The 18,854-nt window shown below is 41.9% G+C and overlaps 1 protein-coding gene across 6 annotated transcripts in view; it reads right to left on the reverse strand.

The window, feature by feature from the left end:
* The window catches only part of LOC126161638 (alpha-methylacyl-CoA racemase), a 149,973-nt gene that overhangs the window by 24,060 nt on the left and 107,059 nt on the right, over positions 1–18,854 (reverse strand). For all 6 annotated transcript variants that reach the window (XM_049917603.1, XM_049917605.1, XM_049917601.1 and 3 more), the window contains exon 5: positions 17,351–17,594. In XM_049917603.1, the coding sequence (XP_049773560.1) occupies positions 17,351–17,594 (244 nt within the window). The remainder of the gene's footprint in view (positions 1–17,350; positions 17,595–18,854) is intronic.

Consider the following 18,854-nt stretch of genomic DNA (forward strand, 5'->3'; position numbering starts at 1 on the left):
ACAGCCTCTGCCAAATTGAGAACAAGAACAAAGTTGACCATCCAGTGGTGGAACATGCTCCATTTCAGTGGTTGCTTCACAACTTGTGCCATATGGATCGTCCCCAATATGAGCTTCTGTGAACTACATAGAAGGATGTGTTGTAAAAATAATTCTCATCTATCTTGCAATCTTCCTTTCCTAATTTCTTCTGCCCCACACCCACCTCCAGCCCTATCTTCTTCCCTCCCTTCTTTAATCATTATATATACACTCAAATACAGAGAGAGAGAGAGAGAGAGAGAGAGAGAGAGTGAGAGTGAGCTGGCAGACAGCTTGTTAAAAATGGAAGATGTACAGTGTATTCATGTTAGCCAAAATTTGTACTGAGTACAGAGGATCTCTTAAATCAATACAGATTGCCTGATGAGACAACTGAAGGTATAATTGTTATAGAGTAAGGATTCAAACAGCTTACTTTACAGTTTATTGTGATGGTAATGGACTGTGTGTGATAACCACATACTACATTACTTACTTCCACATACCAGTGCCATAAAACTACATATATGCAAAAAGAAGAATACATATGCTTTGTAATTTATGTGAAGAGATCAGGCAAATAAACTGGAACAGTTACCAGTGCTAAGCAAGACTGTAGTTTTAACATCATCCCAGTACAAGATAAAATGCAGCCTACTCACCAATGGCTTGCAAAACAGACTTTTAGAAAAATATAAATGATCATTGCCTACTTGGAATTATTGTTTTATTCTCGATTCATAATTTCCAAAGAGTAACTCTGAATAGTATGTTTGCATTAACAGCTACATAAAGTAAAGTTTTGAAGGTGGTGTCTAAATTGCAAATAATTACTTTGCTAAGATTGGTAAATGTTCAGACTGAACAGGAAGTATGAAATTTCATAACTGATGTAACCACCAGCAGAAAAATGCTCATATCGAGCACAAAAAATGTGAATATATTCCTGTTTATTTAAAAGACTGACTGAAAAGTTAGGTACCAGCTGCCTCATTCTACCTTCCTCAGCGCCTTTAAAAATTTTCTAAAAAATTTTGGAAAGTGATCATATTGTTTCTTTCTTTAAAAAACTAAAATACAAATAAAAAAGTTAAAAAAATAAAAAGCCACACACACCATGCAATTCCCCTCAAACTTCCACAAGCTCCCATAACAGTAACTCACTCATACCCACTAGTTCATTGTTGTAAGTTGCTCATATCTATCCACTCCCAGCTGCACTTTCTCGCTCACTCACTCTTTCAGCTCTATTCATTGTCATTATCTCTTTGTCTGCCTCTCTCCGACTGTCTCTTGTGTCACAACACAGTCCCTTTTGTTCTGCCCCATTACTACAGTTTCATCTCACTGTCACTGTCTCCTTTGCTCTTTCTATAACACAACCACTGCCTACTATCTTCTACTATGTACGAGGGCCGTTCAGAAAGTAACCTCCGGTTGATTTAAAAAAATACACCAAGTTAAATAAAAATATTTTAATATATACATCTTACAACTACATCTTTGCACTATTTTTCTACATAGTCTCCATAGCGATTGAGGCACTTATCGTATCTCTTCACAAGCTTTGAAATTCCTTCTGCATAAAAATCACCCGCTTGTGCCTGGAGCCAGCCTGTGACCGCATCTTTGAGCTCTTCGTCGTCATCAAACCGCTGTGACCCGAGCCATTTCTTCAAATGCATGAAGAGGTGATAATCACTTGGCGCCAGGTCTGGGCTGTAAGGTGGATGGTTGATAACATCCCACTTGAAGGACTCAAGAAGGGCCGTTGTTCTGCGAGCAGAGTGAGGACGGGCGTTATCGTGCAAAAAAACGATACCGGAAGTCAGCATACCACGGCGTTTGTTCTGTATAGCCCGTCGTAACTTTTTTATTGTTTCACAGTACACGTCTTGATTAATGGTGGTACCACATTCCATGAATTCAACCAACAACACCCCTTTGGCATCCCAAAACACCGTTGCCATCAGTTTTCTGGCAGAAAAATCTTGCGAGGCTTTTCTTGGTTTGGTAGGCGAATTTGAATGTGCCCACATCTTTGATTGTTCTTTTGTCTCAGGGTTCACGTACTTAATCCAGGTTTCGTTACCGGTCACAATTCTGTTTAACAATGGTTCTCCTTCGTCCTCATAACGTGACAGAAAGTCTAATGCAGAGGCCATTCTTTGAGTTTTGTGGTGGTCGGTAAGAATTTTGGGCACCCATCGTGCACAGAACTTACGGTAACCCAATCTTGCTGTCACTATCTCGTACAAGAGAGTCTTAGAAATCTGTGGAAAACCAGTAGACAACTCCGACATTGAGAAACGTCGATTTTCACGAACTTTTGCATCAACTGTCTGAACGAGTTCGTCAGTCACCAATGATGGTCTACCACTCCTCTCTTCATCATGAACATTTTCTCGTCCACTTTTAAATAAACGTACCCATTCACGGACAACTCCTTCACTCATAACTCTTGGTCCGTACACGGCACAAAGCTCACGATGAATAGCTGCTGCAGAATATCCTTTGGCTGTAAAAAACCTTATGACAGCACGCACTTCACATTTGGCGGGGTTTTCTATTGCAGCACACATTTCAAACTGCCACAAAAACTAAACTAGCACAGGTACGACGTTCACTCGACCACGGCTTGATGCCGACTGACCTGTTGAGTGCGTGAACGCACATATGGCGTCGCTACTCCCCCCACAACCCGCACTGTGACCGATCGGAGGTTACTTTCTGAACCGCCCTCGTATTACTTCGCCATCGCTTTCCCTGTGCCATTGTCTTTCTCTCAGCATAAAATTGCGCGAATATGTTCACATGCCAAAACGTTAGGGAAAAATTTTAAAGTTGCTGAGGAAGCTAGATGAGGCAGCTGGTACACCACTTTTCACTCAGATTTTTGAAAATACGGAGATGGCTCTTCTAGATAAATGTCTAACGAATATACCCTTAAAATTTGGGCAGTTTGCTGTGGTTATTTATTATTTAGATTTTGCCTCATGCTGAATATTATGTGTAGAAGTAGAGAAACTTTCAACCTCTATATTTTGGAAATGGATACAGATGTCAAGAAAATTTTCAAGGGTGTCTGAATTGTGATCTTAGGAATCTTTTGTAATTAATTTATGGTCAAAGACCATGGTGTAGGATCCATTTTCGTTCAAATGGAATACATAGAACACTCAAAAATAAACAGTTTTTCTGTATATGATCAGTCCACAACATAATAGTTCCTGACAAAGCCAAGAATTAATGCTTTTCACCCACTACCAACATACGTAAATGGAGAATTAAACTATTGTTATTCTTGTGGTGCTTGAGGAATCAATGTTGGGTACACCTATGAAGAAATTTTGAAAGGGGCTCAAATGTAGTGTCAACAACAGGCACTGCTTTGAACAGCAGACAGCTGAAACCAATTTTCAGGCTGCATTAGAAAAGTCTATTCTATAAGGTTGATGAACACCTCAGTCCTCCAAAACGTGGGGAAAAGCAACATACTTTCAGAGTAATTTCACAGTGGCAGGGATGGTTTGCTGTGCCTATCTCTGAAGATTGTAACATTTTTCTTCTTTCATTCCAGCTTTTTTCAGTCTGCCCCTCTTCTTTCATTTTCTGGTACTGAGAAACTCAAGTTTATCATCTATTTGCCCTATCCATACACAGGATGAATGGGTATATGACAAGGAAAGAACATATCAGATGCATCTTTCAGAAAACAAGCTGCAATATTTACTTCTTAAAATGTTTTGCAATTATAGTATTTCCATCTGATCTATGATAAATGTACTATGGATACACCACTCATGTCTGCAATGTGGGATTCAGATCTGAAGAGAGGCATCTGCAGTCTACATCATCAGGTTTGGTTGGTTAGAATAATTGCTAATACAAGAAAACATGAATCTAGAAGGAAAAATTGTACTAAGAATCTAAGAATAATTTACTGACTTTATTTGTGGCACAACTTGACGAGAATAAGGGATCAGTTGGTAGGACATGTTCTGAGGCATCAAGGGATCACCAATTTTGTATTGGAGGGTAGTCTGGAGGGTAAAAATCTTAGAGGGAGACCAAGAGATGAATACACTAAGCAGATTCAGAAGGATGTAGGTTGCAGTAGGTACTGAGAGATGAAGAAGCTTGCACAGGATAGAGCAGCATGGAGAGTTGCATCAAACCGGTCTCTGAACTGAAGACCACAACAACAACAACAACAACAACAACATAATTTGTGTATGCCTGTAAGCCTATGTTCATAATGTAGAGTGTAAGAGTTAGCATCATGAATGGACAAATTCACCACTACATTTCATGAACTAGAAATGATCATCATATGATACTGAATAATAAAAGAGCTATGGACCACAACATACATCCTGCAGGAAAACATTGCTTTATGTACACAGACTAGGCTACTGCCTTGAGGAAACTGTGGCAATCTTTTAACTTTTTCTTAAGTTGTATATTTCAGCCTCAGGCAACAGAAGTTATATCCTTAATGGTTTCAACTTAGTACAAATCATCAGCAGCAGATAAAAAAAAAGAAGAAAAAGGGGACTGCAATACACTAGAAAACCAAATTAATTTCTATATGCAACAGTGTTTATTTGAATATATAACATACTCACCATATAGGGGAGTTTTAGTGTGGCAGATTTGCACAATGAAAATAAATACTGGATATTATTCAGTTATCTGAATAATCCTTCATCAGACATAAACAACAAATAATACACATATGGTCAATGCTGTAACAAGGCTCAACAGGCTGGACTGGGTAGTGGGGCTACAGAGGAAGACTGGGGTTGGGAGGGAGAGGGACTGAGGGTAGGCATGAGTGAAGATGCTACTAATGCATGTGGGAGCATGCAGGGATGTGCAGAATAATGGGTTCCTAGGTGCAGCATCAGATGGCATTTTGGAAGGTGGGGGTGGAGGTGGAGGTGGAGAGGGAAGGTGGGGGAGCAAAGGGAATAGGAGAAAAGTAGGGAAGGTGAAAGATTATGCAGATTTGTTGGCAGGGTAGCAGATGTGTGTAGAGTTGGAATGAAGGAAAGGAAGGGGATAGGCAGGCGGATATCAGGGATAGTGAAGGTTGAGGCCAGTGGGTTTGTGGGTTTAAGGGAACAAAGGATATTTTGCAGGGAGAGTTCCAACCTGTGCAGTTCACAAAAGCTGGTGGTGGTTGGAAGAATCCAGATGCCACAGGCAGGCTATGAAGCAGCCAAAGTCAAGAATATGTTGGGTCGCATGCTCAGTAGCTGGGTGATCCAGCTGTCTCTTGGCCACAGTTTGCAGTAACCATTCATGTGGGCAGATAGCTTGTTAGTTGTGATGCCAATGTCAGATGTTGCACAGTCATTGCTGCTAAGTTAGTAATGACTGCATTCAGAAGTGACCCTTTCTCTGACGGGATAGGGGATGCCTGTGACAGGACTAAAGTAGATGACAGTGGGAGGATGTATGGGACAGGTTTTGCATCTAGGTCTACTGTGGGGATATGAGCCATGGGGCAAGAATTTAGAAGCAGGGGTAGAATAAGGATGGACAAGATTTGATGAACTGAAGAATACCACTGTGAGAGGGGTGTGGAGGATATTTCTCATTTCAGGCCACAATAAGAGGTAGTCAAAACCCTGGCTGAGGATGTGATTCAGTTGCTCCAGTCCTGGGTGGTGCTGAGTAACAGGGTGTGCTCCTTTGTGGCCAGACAACTGGTATGGAGGTAATCATAAGTGAACGAGGAGACAGAGCATGGCAGATATGTTTCTGGACAAGCTTGAAATGGTAATTTTGGTCTGCAGGCCACAGTGAGACCTTTGACACTGTCGTATTGGCCGCCGCACAGCAGCCGTCAACTTGGCATGGCGTGCTACAACACACGTGGCATACAGCGAGTACCACTGGCGCCGCACTTGATGTCAACAACTGGTGCAAGTGAATGCGTCGTTGCAGGGTTAGCGGCAGCATACACACCACTATCGATACGGATTACCCTGACGGCGCTGCCCTTGCCACCAGAGTGAGCAACCGTATAAGGTCACCATCTACCAACACTCTGATTGGCCGGACCTGCGGATTTAAGCGAGCTCCCTGAGCCCTTTTAACCAGTCCAATCTTCGCTGATGACTGTGTTACTACCCGGCTGCTGGATTCACGACGACCGAACCGTACTGTGGCCTCCCTGGCTGGAAACTTGGGATGCGTCGGTATCGACTGGTTGGCAGTGGTTTGGACTTGTATTCTCTACTAGTGACTCTGATTTCTCCTTGGCGCTACAGCCAGTGAAGTGTTTGTGTAGTAGAACTTAAGTTTTGTTTTGAGTGACACAAGGTCAAGTAAATTTGGTTATCACGGAATATTTGTGGTGTTATTGTGCGGACATAACAGGCATCCTAGGAAAAGGATTGCTCATCATTTCAGGCATGATGAGCATAGGCGACTAGGCTCTATGGAAGAGACTTATTGGTGTGGATTTGGTGGCTGGTACTATTGGTGGTTGGTAGGTTTGATGTAGACAGAGGTAGTGAAGTAGCCATCCTTGAGGTGGAGGTTGACATTGAAGAAGGTGGCTAGTTGACTGAGGATGACCAGGTGAAGCAAATGGGGTTCTGGAACAATGTGCTTAGGGTGTCCTCACCCTCGGTCTGTATAATGATTCTGTCAATGAATTTGAACCAGGTGAGTGGTTTTGGATTCTGGGTGGTTAGGAGGGAGTCCTCTATAGGGCCCATGAATAGGTTTGCATAGGACAGTGCCATGCAGGTGCCAGTTGCTGTACCATAGATTATGGGTGTTCTGGGTGGATAGAGGCATGTAGAAGATAGGTGTGGAGGGAGTGGTGGTGGTGGTGGTGGTGGTGGTGAGGAGGGAGACAGACTCAGGGGAGAAGTTATAGGATGGACTTAGGGATTTGAGGAGAGACTGGAGATGCTGCTGGATTTCTGGAATGGTGTCATTAAGGCAGATTCAATTCAGAACCAATACTGATACCTGTCTGAGCGATTTTGCTGCTCCATTTAACTGTAGTCTCCCCCCCCCCCTCCCACTGCCACCAAGTCATCCCTTGTTAACTTTACAGAATTTCCTAATCTGTAACCTTTCCTCCCCATCCTTCCTCAAATTCAACATCAAAACCAACCTCACATCACAGAAAGAACAGTTCCACTTGCAAACTGATCCTGACCTTATAATTCTACCTGCCAACAAAGACTTCACCACTGTGGTTATGAGTTGCACAGATTACCTGGTGGTGAGACTGTCACCAGTCAGGCACATCCATATATAAGCTCTGCCACTGTGATGCCATTCCAGAAATCCAGCATTATCTCCAGTCTCTCCTCAGCTCTCTTACACCCATCATTCCGTGCACTTCTACTTTCTACATGCTTCCTAATGTACATACACCCAACCATACAGGATACCCCATTGTGGCTGGTTACTGCACCGCCAAAGAGAGAATCTCTACCCTTGTCAACCAACATCTTCAGCCTAATGCCAATAACCTACCCTCATATATAAAAGACACCAACCATTTCCTCTACCATCTCTCCACAGTGCCTGTTCCTTTACCACCTATCCATGTGGTGGCACAGTGATTTACACACTGGACTCTCATTTGGGAGGGCATCCAAATTTAAGTTTCCTCTGACTTCCCTAAATCACTCCAGGTAAATGCCAGGATGGTTCCTCTGTAAAGGGCACAGCCAATTTCCTTCACCACCCTTCTGTAATACAAGCCTGTGATTAATTTCTAATGACTGCACTCTCTATGGTGTGTTAAACTCTAATCTTCCTTCCTTTACCAACTGACATCCCACATGTCACTGTCAATGCCATCTCCCTCCATACTAACATCCCCTATGCTCATGGCCTTGCTGAGCATAACCTTTAGCAATGGCTGACTTGCTCCAAACCTACAACCTTCTTCTTGGTCACCATGAACAAATATATCTTCATCCACCATTATTTTTCCTTTGAAGGCATGATTTACAAACAAATTCTTGGTACAGGGCAGCACCCTATGCAAGCTATTCATGGTCTTTCTAGAGGAATCTTTCCTTGTCAGCCCAGCAAGTCACCTCTTTTGATGTTGACATCCTCCTCGGAGATGGAGCCTCCATCCATATCAAATTTATCAACTGCCAACAACACCTCTACTTTGGCAGCTGCCACCAATTTCACACCAAGAAGTACCTTCCATATAGCCTAGTCACCTACAACCGTCGCATCTGTAGTGGCAAGATGTCCATCTCCAAATATGACAAGGGTCTGACTGAGGCCTTCTGAATGAATTTACCCTCCCCACCTTATACAGAAACAGATATTCTGTGCCTTGTCTCCCAATTACCTGCTGTCCTGCACATACCCACTATCCACCCATGGAAGAGTACCCCCCCTCATGATACAGCACCTTCCAGGACTGGACTACTGAATCACATTACCTGCTAGGTTTTGTGGCTAAATCTTATCGGCTCTGAAATGAGGAATAGCCTCCCCATCCCTCCCACAGTGGTATTTCACAATCCACCTGACCTATGTCTCATATCCTTGTAATAGATGTAAATGAATGACCAGTCCCACACAACCTCCCACTACCACCTACTACAGTGGTGCCACAGGCATCTCCTACCCCATCAGAGGCATGGGCACTAGTGAAAGTAACCATGTGATCTACTAACTCAGCTGCAACCACTGTGGTGCTTATATGTGGGCATGACAAATAGCAAGAAATCTGTCTGCATGAATGGCCACTGTCAAACTGTGGCTAAGAGACAACTGGACCACTTAGTTGCTCAGCCAACTGTCCAAAACAATGTGCTTGACTTCAATAGCTGTGTTTTCTTCCCACCAACACCAGATTTAGTGAACTGTTCAAGTGGGAACTCTCCCTTCAACATATTCTCCAATCCTAGAACCCCCTAGCCTTACCATCAGCAGTCCCTATCCTCTAACTGTCTATCTCCTTCCCTTCCCCCACTTCAGCCCTATGCATGCCGTCTATCCTGCTAACACATCTATACAGTGCCCTCAAAGTCTTTTGCTGCGGCATGACCGAATAAAATCTTCTCAGTTTTCAAGCCACATCAATTACAATAAAATTCTCAAGCTTTCAATGGCTACCTCCACCATCATCATCAGGAGTAAAACTACTGACTGTCGGGGCTGGCACTATTTCCTGCTTATATACCTATGATTACAGTTGCTGGCACCAATCAGAGAGGGCTGAAACGATGCACGTGTGGAAGGTGAGTTGGGCAGCTCATAGCAGCTCCAGACCCCCGCGGGATCAAGTGATGTCAGGTGGCCCAACGGGCTAGCGCCACATTTGAAACTGCTGCTCCCACCTCCCTGCAAGTATTAAGCATCTACCGTTGCTTCCTTTTGACATCCGAAGCCTGCCCCCATGCCCTACCCACCTGGTCTCCATAAAATGTAAACTTTCAGGGCCAGAATTGTCACAATTAATAAGATATTTCGGGCTATTGTGCCATGGTTGAATGGCTTTCACTTTAAAACCCGACAATTCATCCTCCACAAATGGGGATGAAACATTGAGTTTTAAAGTGAAATGCATTCAATCATGGCATAATAGCTGAGAATATTTTATTAATTGTGAGACCTGGTCACTGTAGAAATTGTTGCTTTCATTCTAATATCAACCGCCTCTTTTATAATGGAGTCCCAGTATGTTGATGCATGAGCAGCACAATTGTATAAAATCTTGGTTTTCAAACCACGTCAGTTCAAATAAAATTCTCAAGATTTCAATGGCTAGCTCCACCACAGTCATTAAGAGCAAAAGTACTGACTGCCAGGGCTGGCGCTATTTCCTACTTATATACCTATGATTATGGCTGCTGGCACCAATCAGAGAGGGCCGAAACAACGCCGTGCATGGAAGGTGAGGCAGCCCATAGCTGCTCCAGCCCGCCATGGCACTGAGTGACATCAGGTGGCATGAGGGCTGGCACCATGTTTGAAACTACGACTCCTGCCTCCCTAGAAGTGTTAAGCATCCATCATTGCTTCCTTTCGACATCCAAAGCCCACCCCCATGCCCCATTCAGTGTGTATCTCTGGTCTCTGTTGAAATTGTTGCTGTTCATTCTAAACTCAGTCACCTCTTTTATAACGAGTCCCAGTATGTTGACACATGAACCAAGACTCCTGTGTTCTCAAAATTTATTGTGTGTTTGTTTTCAAGGCCTTGCTTAGCTGTGGCAAACTTGTCAACCTCCCTTTGCTTAATATGTCTCTTGTGCTTGGTACAGTGCTCTGCAACTGAGCGTCTCCCACACGATGCAGCTGAGGACATTGGACTAACTGCCAGCCATATACTATTGAAAGCTAAGCCACCAAAATCAAATATTAGCCAGGAGGAACAACATGGCTTACACTTATTTCATGAGTACAATGACTTGGTTGTCTTGCCAGCCAACAAAGGGAATGCCACTGTGGTTCTGAACACTGAAGACTACGACCTGAAGGTGCTAGCAACATTTATTAGAAGATGATGCGTACCAGAAGCTAAGTTGCAATCCGACAAAGGCCATAGTCAGGAAGACAGGGAAGCTATTAAAGGAATCTGGTTTACCAGATGAAGTGGTGAAGAAATTAATGCCTCGCACCACCAGACCTCCCAGGCTTTATGGACTACCAAAGATACATAAGGAACATGTTCCTCAGACTCATTGTTAGTGCAATCAAGTCACCCACCTACAGAGTGGCAAAATATCTTGCAGGATTATTAGCAATGAAACTGGGTCATTGTAAACACCATGTTGGAAACTCACAGACATTTGTTGAAAGGCTCAAGCAAATGAAAATTGGTTGAAATGATGTAATAGTTAGTCTGGATGTGGTGTCACTTTTTATGAGGGTGCCAGTACAAGACATGCACGATCTTTCGGCTTAAGTTTCGATATGGAATTGTCAGGTTGTTGCATCATGTTCTAATGGCAACATACTTCTCGTACCACTATGAATATTATGGAATGAAGGATGACACAGCAACATGTCTCCTGCGGTGACAATACATATTTTTGCGGTAGAACAGGAAATTATCTATGATTAGGAAAGTGATGAGTGCACCTCTAACCTCAAATTGTAAACAAAAGTTTTCCCAATGCGTAATTAACCTACTGAACTTGGTTCTGTCTCCAAATGAACAAAAAAGTGCTTGAGAAAGGTTTTAAATATGTTTCTCCCCACCCTCCATCAGAAAAACAAATGGATGTTATGAAAGTAGATACTGAATATGCTCTAATGAAAGACACCACTGCAAAATATTTAGTTGCCCATGCACTAAAGAATGAAACCAGATTTTTGTGTAACACCCCACAGTCTATTGACTTTCACGCCCTCAAGTCCTTAAAACAGAAGTTACAACACCAAGATATCATTGCCACAAAATCTGATAAAGGCAACATTATAGTACTTTTGAAAAAATGTGATTATGTGGATAAAGTTAATGATCTCCTGAATACCACAGGCTTCCAAGTTCTTCCTAAAGATCCTACTAAATTATTCAAAGAGGATGCAATCAGTTCATGCAAAAGTATATTCCGAGTTTGAAGCCAAACTGTTAACTAATATGAGCCCAGTGCCTCCTAGAACGTATAGGCTTCCTAAACTGCATAAACAAGCTGTCCCTATTCATCCAGTTGTATCATCATTCACTGCTCCATCTTACAAACTAGCTAGTAAATTGGATGTCCTAATTAAGAGCAAGACTAAATTCAAACCAAAGCATGATATCTCAAACTCCGTGGATCTAATAAATAAGTTAAAAGGTATATCTGTCTCACACAGTGATACATTAGTATCCTTTGATGTCTATAGTTTGTTTTCCAACATACCAGTGGTGGATGCATTGATATTCTGACAGAGCTGATGCACAAGTCTACTGTAATTCCTGTGGAATTGAATAACTTGAGGCTGGCTACTCAGACATGCTTGGCACAGAATTATTTCCAGTTCCAAGGGACTCTTTATAAACAATTTAATGGCTTAGCTTTGGGTTCCCCTCTTAGTCCACTGTTGGCTGAAATATTTATGGACCATTTTGAACAAAATTTTTTACAAACAGTACCTTTGAGTGCAAATATCAAATACTGGTTTATATATGTAGATGATGTGTGGTGGATGTGGACTTGTACTACAAGAAACTCAACACTGTAGTGTCGCGGAATAGTAAAGAGTTGGAAATGTGGAATATTGTCAAAGTTTCATTGCCTATGCCGAGAGCCAGAGGCAGTAGGTTAGCCAAGAGCTAAGAGGATTGCACATATATCGGAATGTGTCGTCACGCAGGGGCAATGGCCTGGTTACACACAACAGGCGAGAGAGAATTGCTTAGCACGCAGGTTTGTGTTAGACGGAGACTTTCGTACAGTGCAAGACAGAGGTATAGCGTCAGCTGTACTGCATTTCACAACTTCACGTAAGTCTGCCATAACAACACGTAACTCTGTCGCAAGAACACCTAAGGGGCGAGTACGACAGATGAATCAGCAGTATAAGTGGAACAAATGCGGTCATTACAAACGAGCATGTCGTCAGGACATCGCTCGTGCTTCCTTTAAATACGCCAGCTTTGATAGCAACAAGGCACTCGCAGTTAGACTTGAGTTAGATGTGTACTGGGTCACTGCGTAGCGCTCAGCTCAGTTATCGACATGTTAACCTTTATTAAGGAGGTGTTACAGTGAGGGTGGCCCATCCAGCAGCAGAAACGAGGGGACACTACCAGCTCTGGTCCTCTCTTCTGCCGCTGTCAATCATCAACTCAGGATTAGCAGACATCACGGCAGACTCGCTCGCCGCCAATGCTGACCACATCAGTGAGCCATCGTCGAGATTGTGCGGGGCCTAGGCCCTATGCATCCGCCGTCACAACCGGGTGCGCCGACGACGCTGGGGGACTGCAGCCCGTTCCGCCCGTCCACCGCGGACGAGCCAGCAGGAGGAGCAGGGAAGAAGATGGGGTGGGATGGAGTACACTCCGCACTACGATAATGCCTCTCGTGCCGACAGCGTCGGGACTCCAACCCGGAGCCTCCACGCGCAACAGTTTGCTGTCCACAGCTGAGTCGGCCGCCCAGCCGGGCGCCGCCAGCCATGCGCGGCTGAAGTAAGGGCATTCCTCCGCTACGTCACAGTATGCGGCGCTGCACTAGCAAGACTGTGCTGCCCGGAGCTGGTGTCATCACTACGAGTCAGCGAGGACTCGGGAAGGTCGTTGATATCACCAAGCCACATTGTATTCAGCAGGAATAAAGGTGTTATGAATTAATAATGTTTCTTTGGAGTTTCTAATGCATCCACAGCCATCTCCTAGCATCCTGACAACTGGAGAGGTCACCGCTCGGGCTTTCAGTCCACCGTAGGCGACCGGGACCACATTTTTTAAAACCTGAACAGTCAACATAAAAATATTCAGTTCACAATGAAGATTGGCAACAAATCCATAAACTTCTTAGATCTCACCACTGACATCAGTACACACACACATTATTTCAAAATTTACAGAAAAACTAAAACTACAGACACAGTAATACCTTCTTGCTCACAACACCCCATAGCTCACAAACATGCAGCTTTCCTCTCAATAGTACACCACCTCTTATCAATCTCCATGTCCAGAGATGATTTTAAAGTAGGATTAGATACAATAAAATTTATTGCCACCTCAATGTCTACAGTCCAGTTCTAATTGACCACATCTTGCACAGGAAACAAAAAACATGAAATTGTACCCTTCCTCGATGCCTCACCTACTTCCCCGTCCACTGTCTGCAAGAAATGGTGTACACTACCATATCTAGGTGAGGTATCACAGATTGTAGCCAAAGCACTGAAAGCCTGCAAGTATAGGCTTCCTACTATGTAAAGAACACAACAGCCCAGTGTATTTTTAATAGCAAGGATAAGGTCCATTTATTAGCCAACAGTGGGGGTATACAAAATCACCTGTTCTAATTGTCACAAATTTTACATCGGTCAGTCAGGCAGAGACATAGCAACTAGGCTGGCTGAACATGAATGCAGCTGGAGGCTGCAAACTTCTGACTCCACATTTGCTGAGCATGTTCTGAGTGAGGGTCACAACTACCAGCTAGTGTCCCATGTACTACACTTAGCAAACAAAGACCATAAACTCAACCTGCTGGAAGCCCTGGAAATTAACAAACATCTTGCTCACTGTCCGAATCTAATACTAAATGACCAGACACAGCTCAACACTTCCCCTCTCCTAAACTTCACATAATCATCTCTGTCATTCATTACTTCCCACACTATCTGTTCCTACATATTCCTATTTTGCTGTATTCTTTTGTTTTATTGAAGTTGTCTATGTATTCCATATAGACTGCAGTTTCAATTGTTAAGGCCTTCTTTTAACTGGTACTTTTATTATTGTCCACGTTTAACACCTCTTGTAGTTGCTTCATCAAATATTGTTTATATTTTACTTGGTTCATTTATTTAATGCAAACTGTTACATAGCCACAGTTTTGAATATAAAGTTAATGTTAAAATGCAGTACCAGCACACTCTCAAAGACTGCGTATGTTCCCCTAAACTCTTCCATTTTCCTGTATTTATTTATTTCTGTTTGTCTTATTGATATTTCACAAGTTCCTTATGTATTTTGTAGATACATTGCTAAATGTTTCTTCTTTTAATTGGTTTCTGTATCACTCTCCATGTTTTATACCTCCTGATGAAGCCTTGTCAAGTACTAATTTTATTTTATTTTATTAGTTTTGTTTATTAATACAAACTGCTATGTAGGCATTCTGTTCCTATTCTGTGTTAAAGTTTTCCTGTCTACTCCACTTTATTTATTTGAAGTTCAATTTTTTACTTTTTCAATGCATTACCACCACACTGTCAAATATGTTACTTACTGTATGTTTCTGCTTCAGTCTGGACATGTTACTTCTCTTCCAATGTTGTTTGCAAACATTGTAACTTCTTTAGTGACAATATTTAGTAAATGACTTCAGATGGACTTGTAACCCGAAAACCGGTTAACACAATAAAGATTAATACTGTAGACCCAAAGCAAACTGGTGCTTTTCTTTTATTATAATGTTCTACGATGAACCGATAGAAGATTCTGTTAATATAAAGTGACAAATTTTTTCATGGAGCACTCTGAGGAGCAAGTTCTGAACTCTGTGGTGTTGCGTCCATCTTGCTTCATTAGGTACATCAATGACACATTCCTGATGTGGCCTCACAGTAAAAATACACTGCAGCAGTTCATGGATCACATGAACGATGTCCATTCCAACATTAAATTTACCACTGACATGGAAAAGTATGGCAAGCTACTGTTCTTAGGTGTTTTAATTGAGCGGAAGGCAGGAGGTAGGCTTATCGATATTTGATTGCTGGTAGTTTTCACCACCCTGTACACATGAAAGAGGTGCTGAACACATTAATACACAAAGCCAAACTTATTTCTGATGACGGCAGCCTACAGTCTGAATTGCAGCACTTGAGACATGTGTTCAGGGAGAATGGCTACAGCAAAAGAGATATTGCAAATGCTTTAAGTTGTTGCTGAAGGAGGAGGACACCCTGTGAATCGGCAGACACAGCCAAGCTGGCAGCTTTCCTGAAATACTGTGGGGCAACAAGCAGCAAGTTAGGAAGTGTACTGCAAAAACGTGGATTGGGACCAGTGTTCCGCCCACCCCCAAGATATGTTGCACCCTGTTAAAGATCACATAGCTCTTCATGTGCCTGTTGAGTGTGGTATCCCTTGCAAGTGTGGCAGCATCTATAAAGGCCAGACAATGCGTACAGTTGCAGAGTGTTGTACTGAGCACAAGAGACATATTAAGCAAAGGGAGCTCAACAAGTTGCTCATAGCTGAGCATTGCCTCGAAAACGGTCACAAAATACAATCTGAGAAAACAAGAGTCTTGGCTCATGCACCAACAGACAGACTCTAATATAGAAGAGGCAGCTGAGATTTGAATGAACAGCAACAATTTCAACAGAGACCAGGGTACACTCTAGGCAGGACATGGAGGCAGGCTTTGGATGTCAAAAGGAATCAACGACAGATGCTTAATAGTTGTAGGGAGGCAGGAGTGGCAGTTTCAGATGTGGCACTGGCCCCTCACACCGCTGGACAACACTCGGTCCTGCAGCATGCTGGAGGTGCTATGAGCTGCCCAACTCACCTTCAATGCACACATTATTTCGGCCCTCTCTGATTGGTGCCAGCAGCTATAATTGTAGATATATAAGAAGGAAATAGTGCCAGCCATGGCATTCAGTAGTTATAATCCTGATGACGAAGGCAGAGCTAGCCATCGAAAGCTTGAGATTTTATTCGAACTGACATGGCTTGAAAACCAAGAAGTTTTTACTGACATCTACAAAGTCCTTTTCCCTTCCCTACTTGGTCTCCTTTCCTCTTTTGTCATCTCCCCCTCCAATAGAACCTCCTAAAGCTACACCTGGCAACCCATTATTCTGACTCTGTCCCTGCATGCTCCCACAGCATCTTTCCTCACCTCTAACCTGCTGTCCCTCCCCACCCCATGCCTCCTCTTAGCCCCCTTTACCACCAAAACAAGGATCTATGCTCACTTCAGATGCAATCAACAGTCACAAGCCTTAGTATCCAGAGACAACGGTGGTCATGTGTGTGAGACTGGTGCTTATGTGAGTGTGTGTGTTTTTTGTTGTCTACATCTGGTTAAGGACTTAATCTGATAGCTGAATAATATTCAGCAGTATTTTTCTTTGTGCCTTTCTGGCAGTCAATGCCCTATCTATGTGGTGAGTAACAACCTATTGTTTTCATATTATTGTTATTCCACAGTTTGAATACATATCATAATAACACATACTGGATGTCACAAAGATACCACTTGTGACCTGAGATTGAAACATATTTTTAATAATATCTGTTTTTGTGAAAATATAAAAACAGAAAAACATCAGTTAACCACTTGTCTCCATTCTTTTTGATACATTTCTTTAAAAATGTTGTCTAATGATATGGAGCAAATCATGGAAATCCTTTTAAGGACAAATTAAAATTTATCAATTGAAAGCTTTTTCCTCACTTAAGAGATTCTTGAACATTATGTGTGCTATAATTTTTTTGTAAATACCTAGTTTCACTAGCATTTAATGTGCTATTGTTTGTATCACAGAAAATATACAGTGTGAACATATGGATAATAATGTAATGATGGCTAAAACACAAGTGTATGAACAGCTTGAAAGCATAAACCATTGAAGCTTATCAGCATATTTACTAAAAGCAACTCTCCTTATGAGGAGATGGACTTACAGATTTTCTCCTCGGGAATTCCCCCAGAAAGGCAAATGCTGGGAACGTAAAATCCAGCTACCCAAGTATGCTGCACCCTCTACCATACTTGCATCAATAACTTGTCCCTTTCCAGATTTAGATCTTTCCAACAATGCCATTACAATACCCAAAGCACACATCAGGCCACCGCCTCCAAAATCAGCAAGTAAATTGAGTGGTGGTGTTGGTTTCTCATTTTTCCTGCCGAGAAATGGCAATAATCCTGAAAGTGATCATATGAAAGCATAGTTCAGATTGTACAATTTTGTTTATTTTGTACATAATAATAAAATACATAAAGTTGTTTGATTTGTTTTGATAATGTGTGACCACATTTCAATAAAATGTGGGAATAAAGTTTTTATTCACAAACTAATTTACACAGGGAATGTTCCTTTTAACTCTGTTCACTTCACTTTATGCACTTACCCAATATGTATGCCAATTCTGAAAGATGTTTCAGAGCTAATCATATCTTTCAGAACAAATTCAATGCTATTTAAAATAGCATTTCGTGATTTAAACATACTCTGTTGCCACTACAAGCCCTCAGTTTGTGTAATGAGAATTTATAATAAGGTTGTGTAAAACTCATGAACTTAATACACTGAATCTGGAAGAGCATTTGTGCAGTCACCTTTGTGTGGAATAAAACCACAATCATACTAGACTGTGTCCTTTTGTACAGGCATATATAATATTCTGGACTTCATTATTAAAGTACATTATTGTCTGTTACTGTATAATAAGCTTCCATAAACATTTTTTTCTCATCTGTGCCCTTGTAAATATTACTAAATACTACTGTACTTCTTATGTAAGTACTACTGTACAGTTTTCTAAATACATAAGTCCGCCTATTTCAGATATTCATCAAAAACATAATAAAAGAAGAAAATAAATAAAATTATAGAAACCTAACTATCATAATCAAGTAAAATAAAATGAGGGAAACACTGTACAATGAGAAGTGGAGTCCACAAAACATTATGTTTAATGGGTTATTTAACTAGCTGAATCACGAAGTTATGAATATTTTAAAATATGGACATCTTCAGCACATTGTCAGCAGCATATGTTCCTACAATAAAGGCATCAACTGATCCCCCCCACCAACTTTCCAAAGTTGTTATTCAGTTACCACTAGGAGCTCTGCTTGTTACTGTTGATATCATCTCCCTATAAACACTCCAGTGGCATTGTCTTTGCTATCATCAACACTATCTGCCTCAACATCTGCATACTACAAAACAATAGTTTTTCAAACATATCCATGACAAGCCATAGGCACCTGTACAGTACCTCTCTATATTAAAATGCTTATGGACCATCAAAGGGAATCCTTTCCAAGTACACACAATCGTAGTACCTAGTTTGATCCAGGTTAATGGATGACTATTATTATGATCTGAACTCAGAGCCAAGACACCCTTTCCATCACTCCTTCAGTACAACATATTACTTCTAATTTGTTTTACTCTTC

Source organism: Schistocerca cancellata, chromosome 2 (assembly GCF_023864275.1).
Source record: "Schistocerca cancellata isolate TAMUIC-IGC-003103 chromosome 2, iqSchCanc2.1, whole genome shotgun sequence".
Taxonomy (NCBI): domain Eukaryota; kingdom Metazoa; phylum Arthropoda; class Insecta; order Orthoptera; family Acrididae; genus Schistocerca; species Schistocerca cancellata.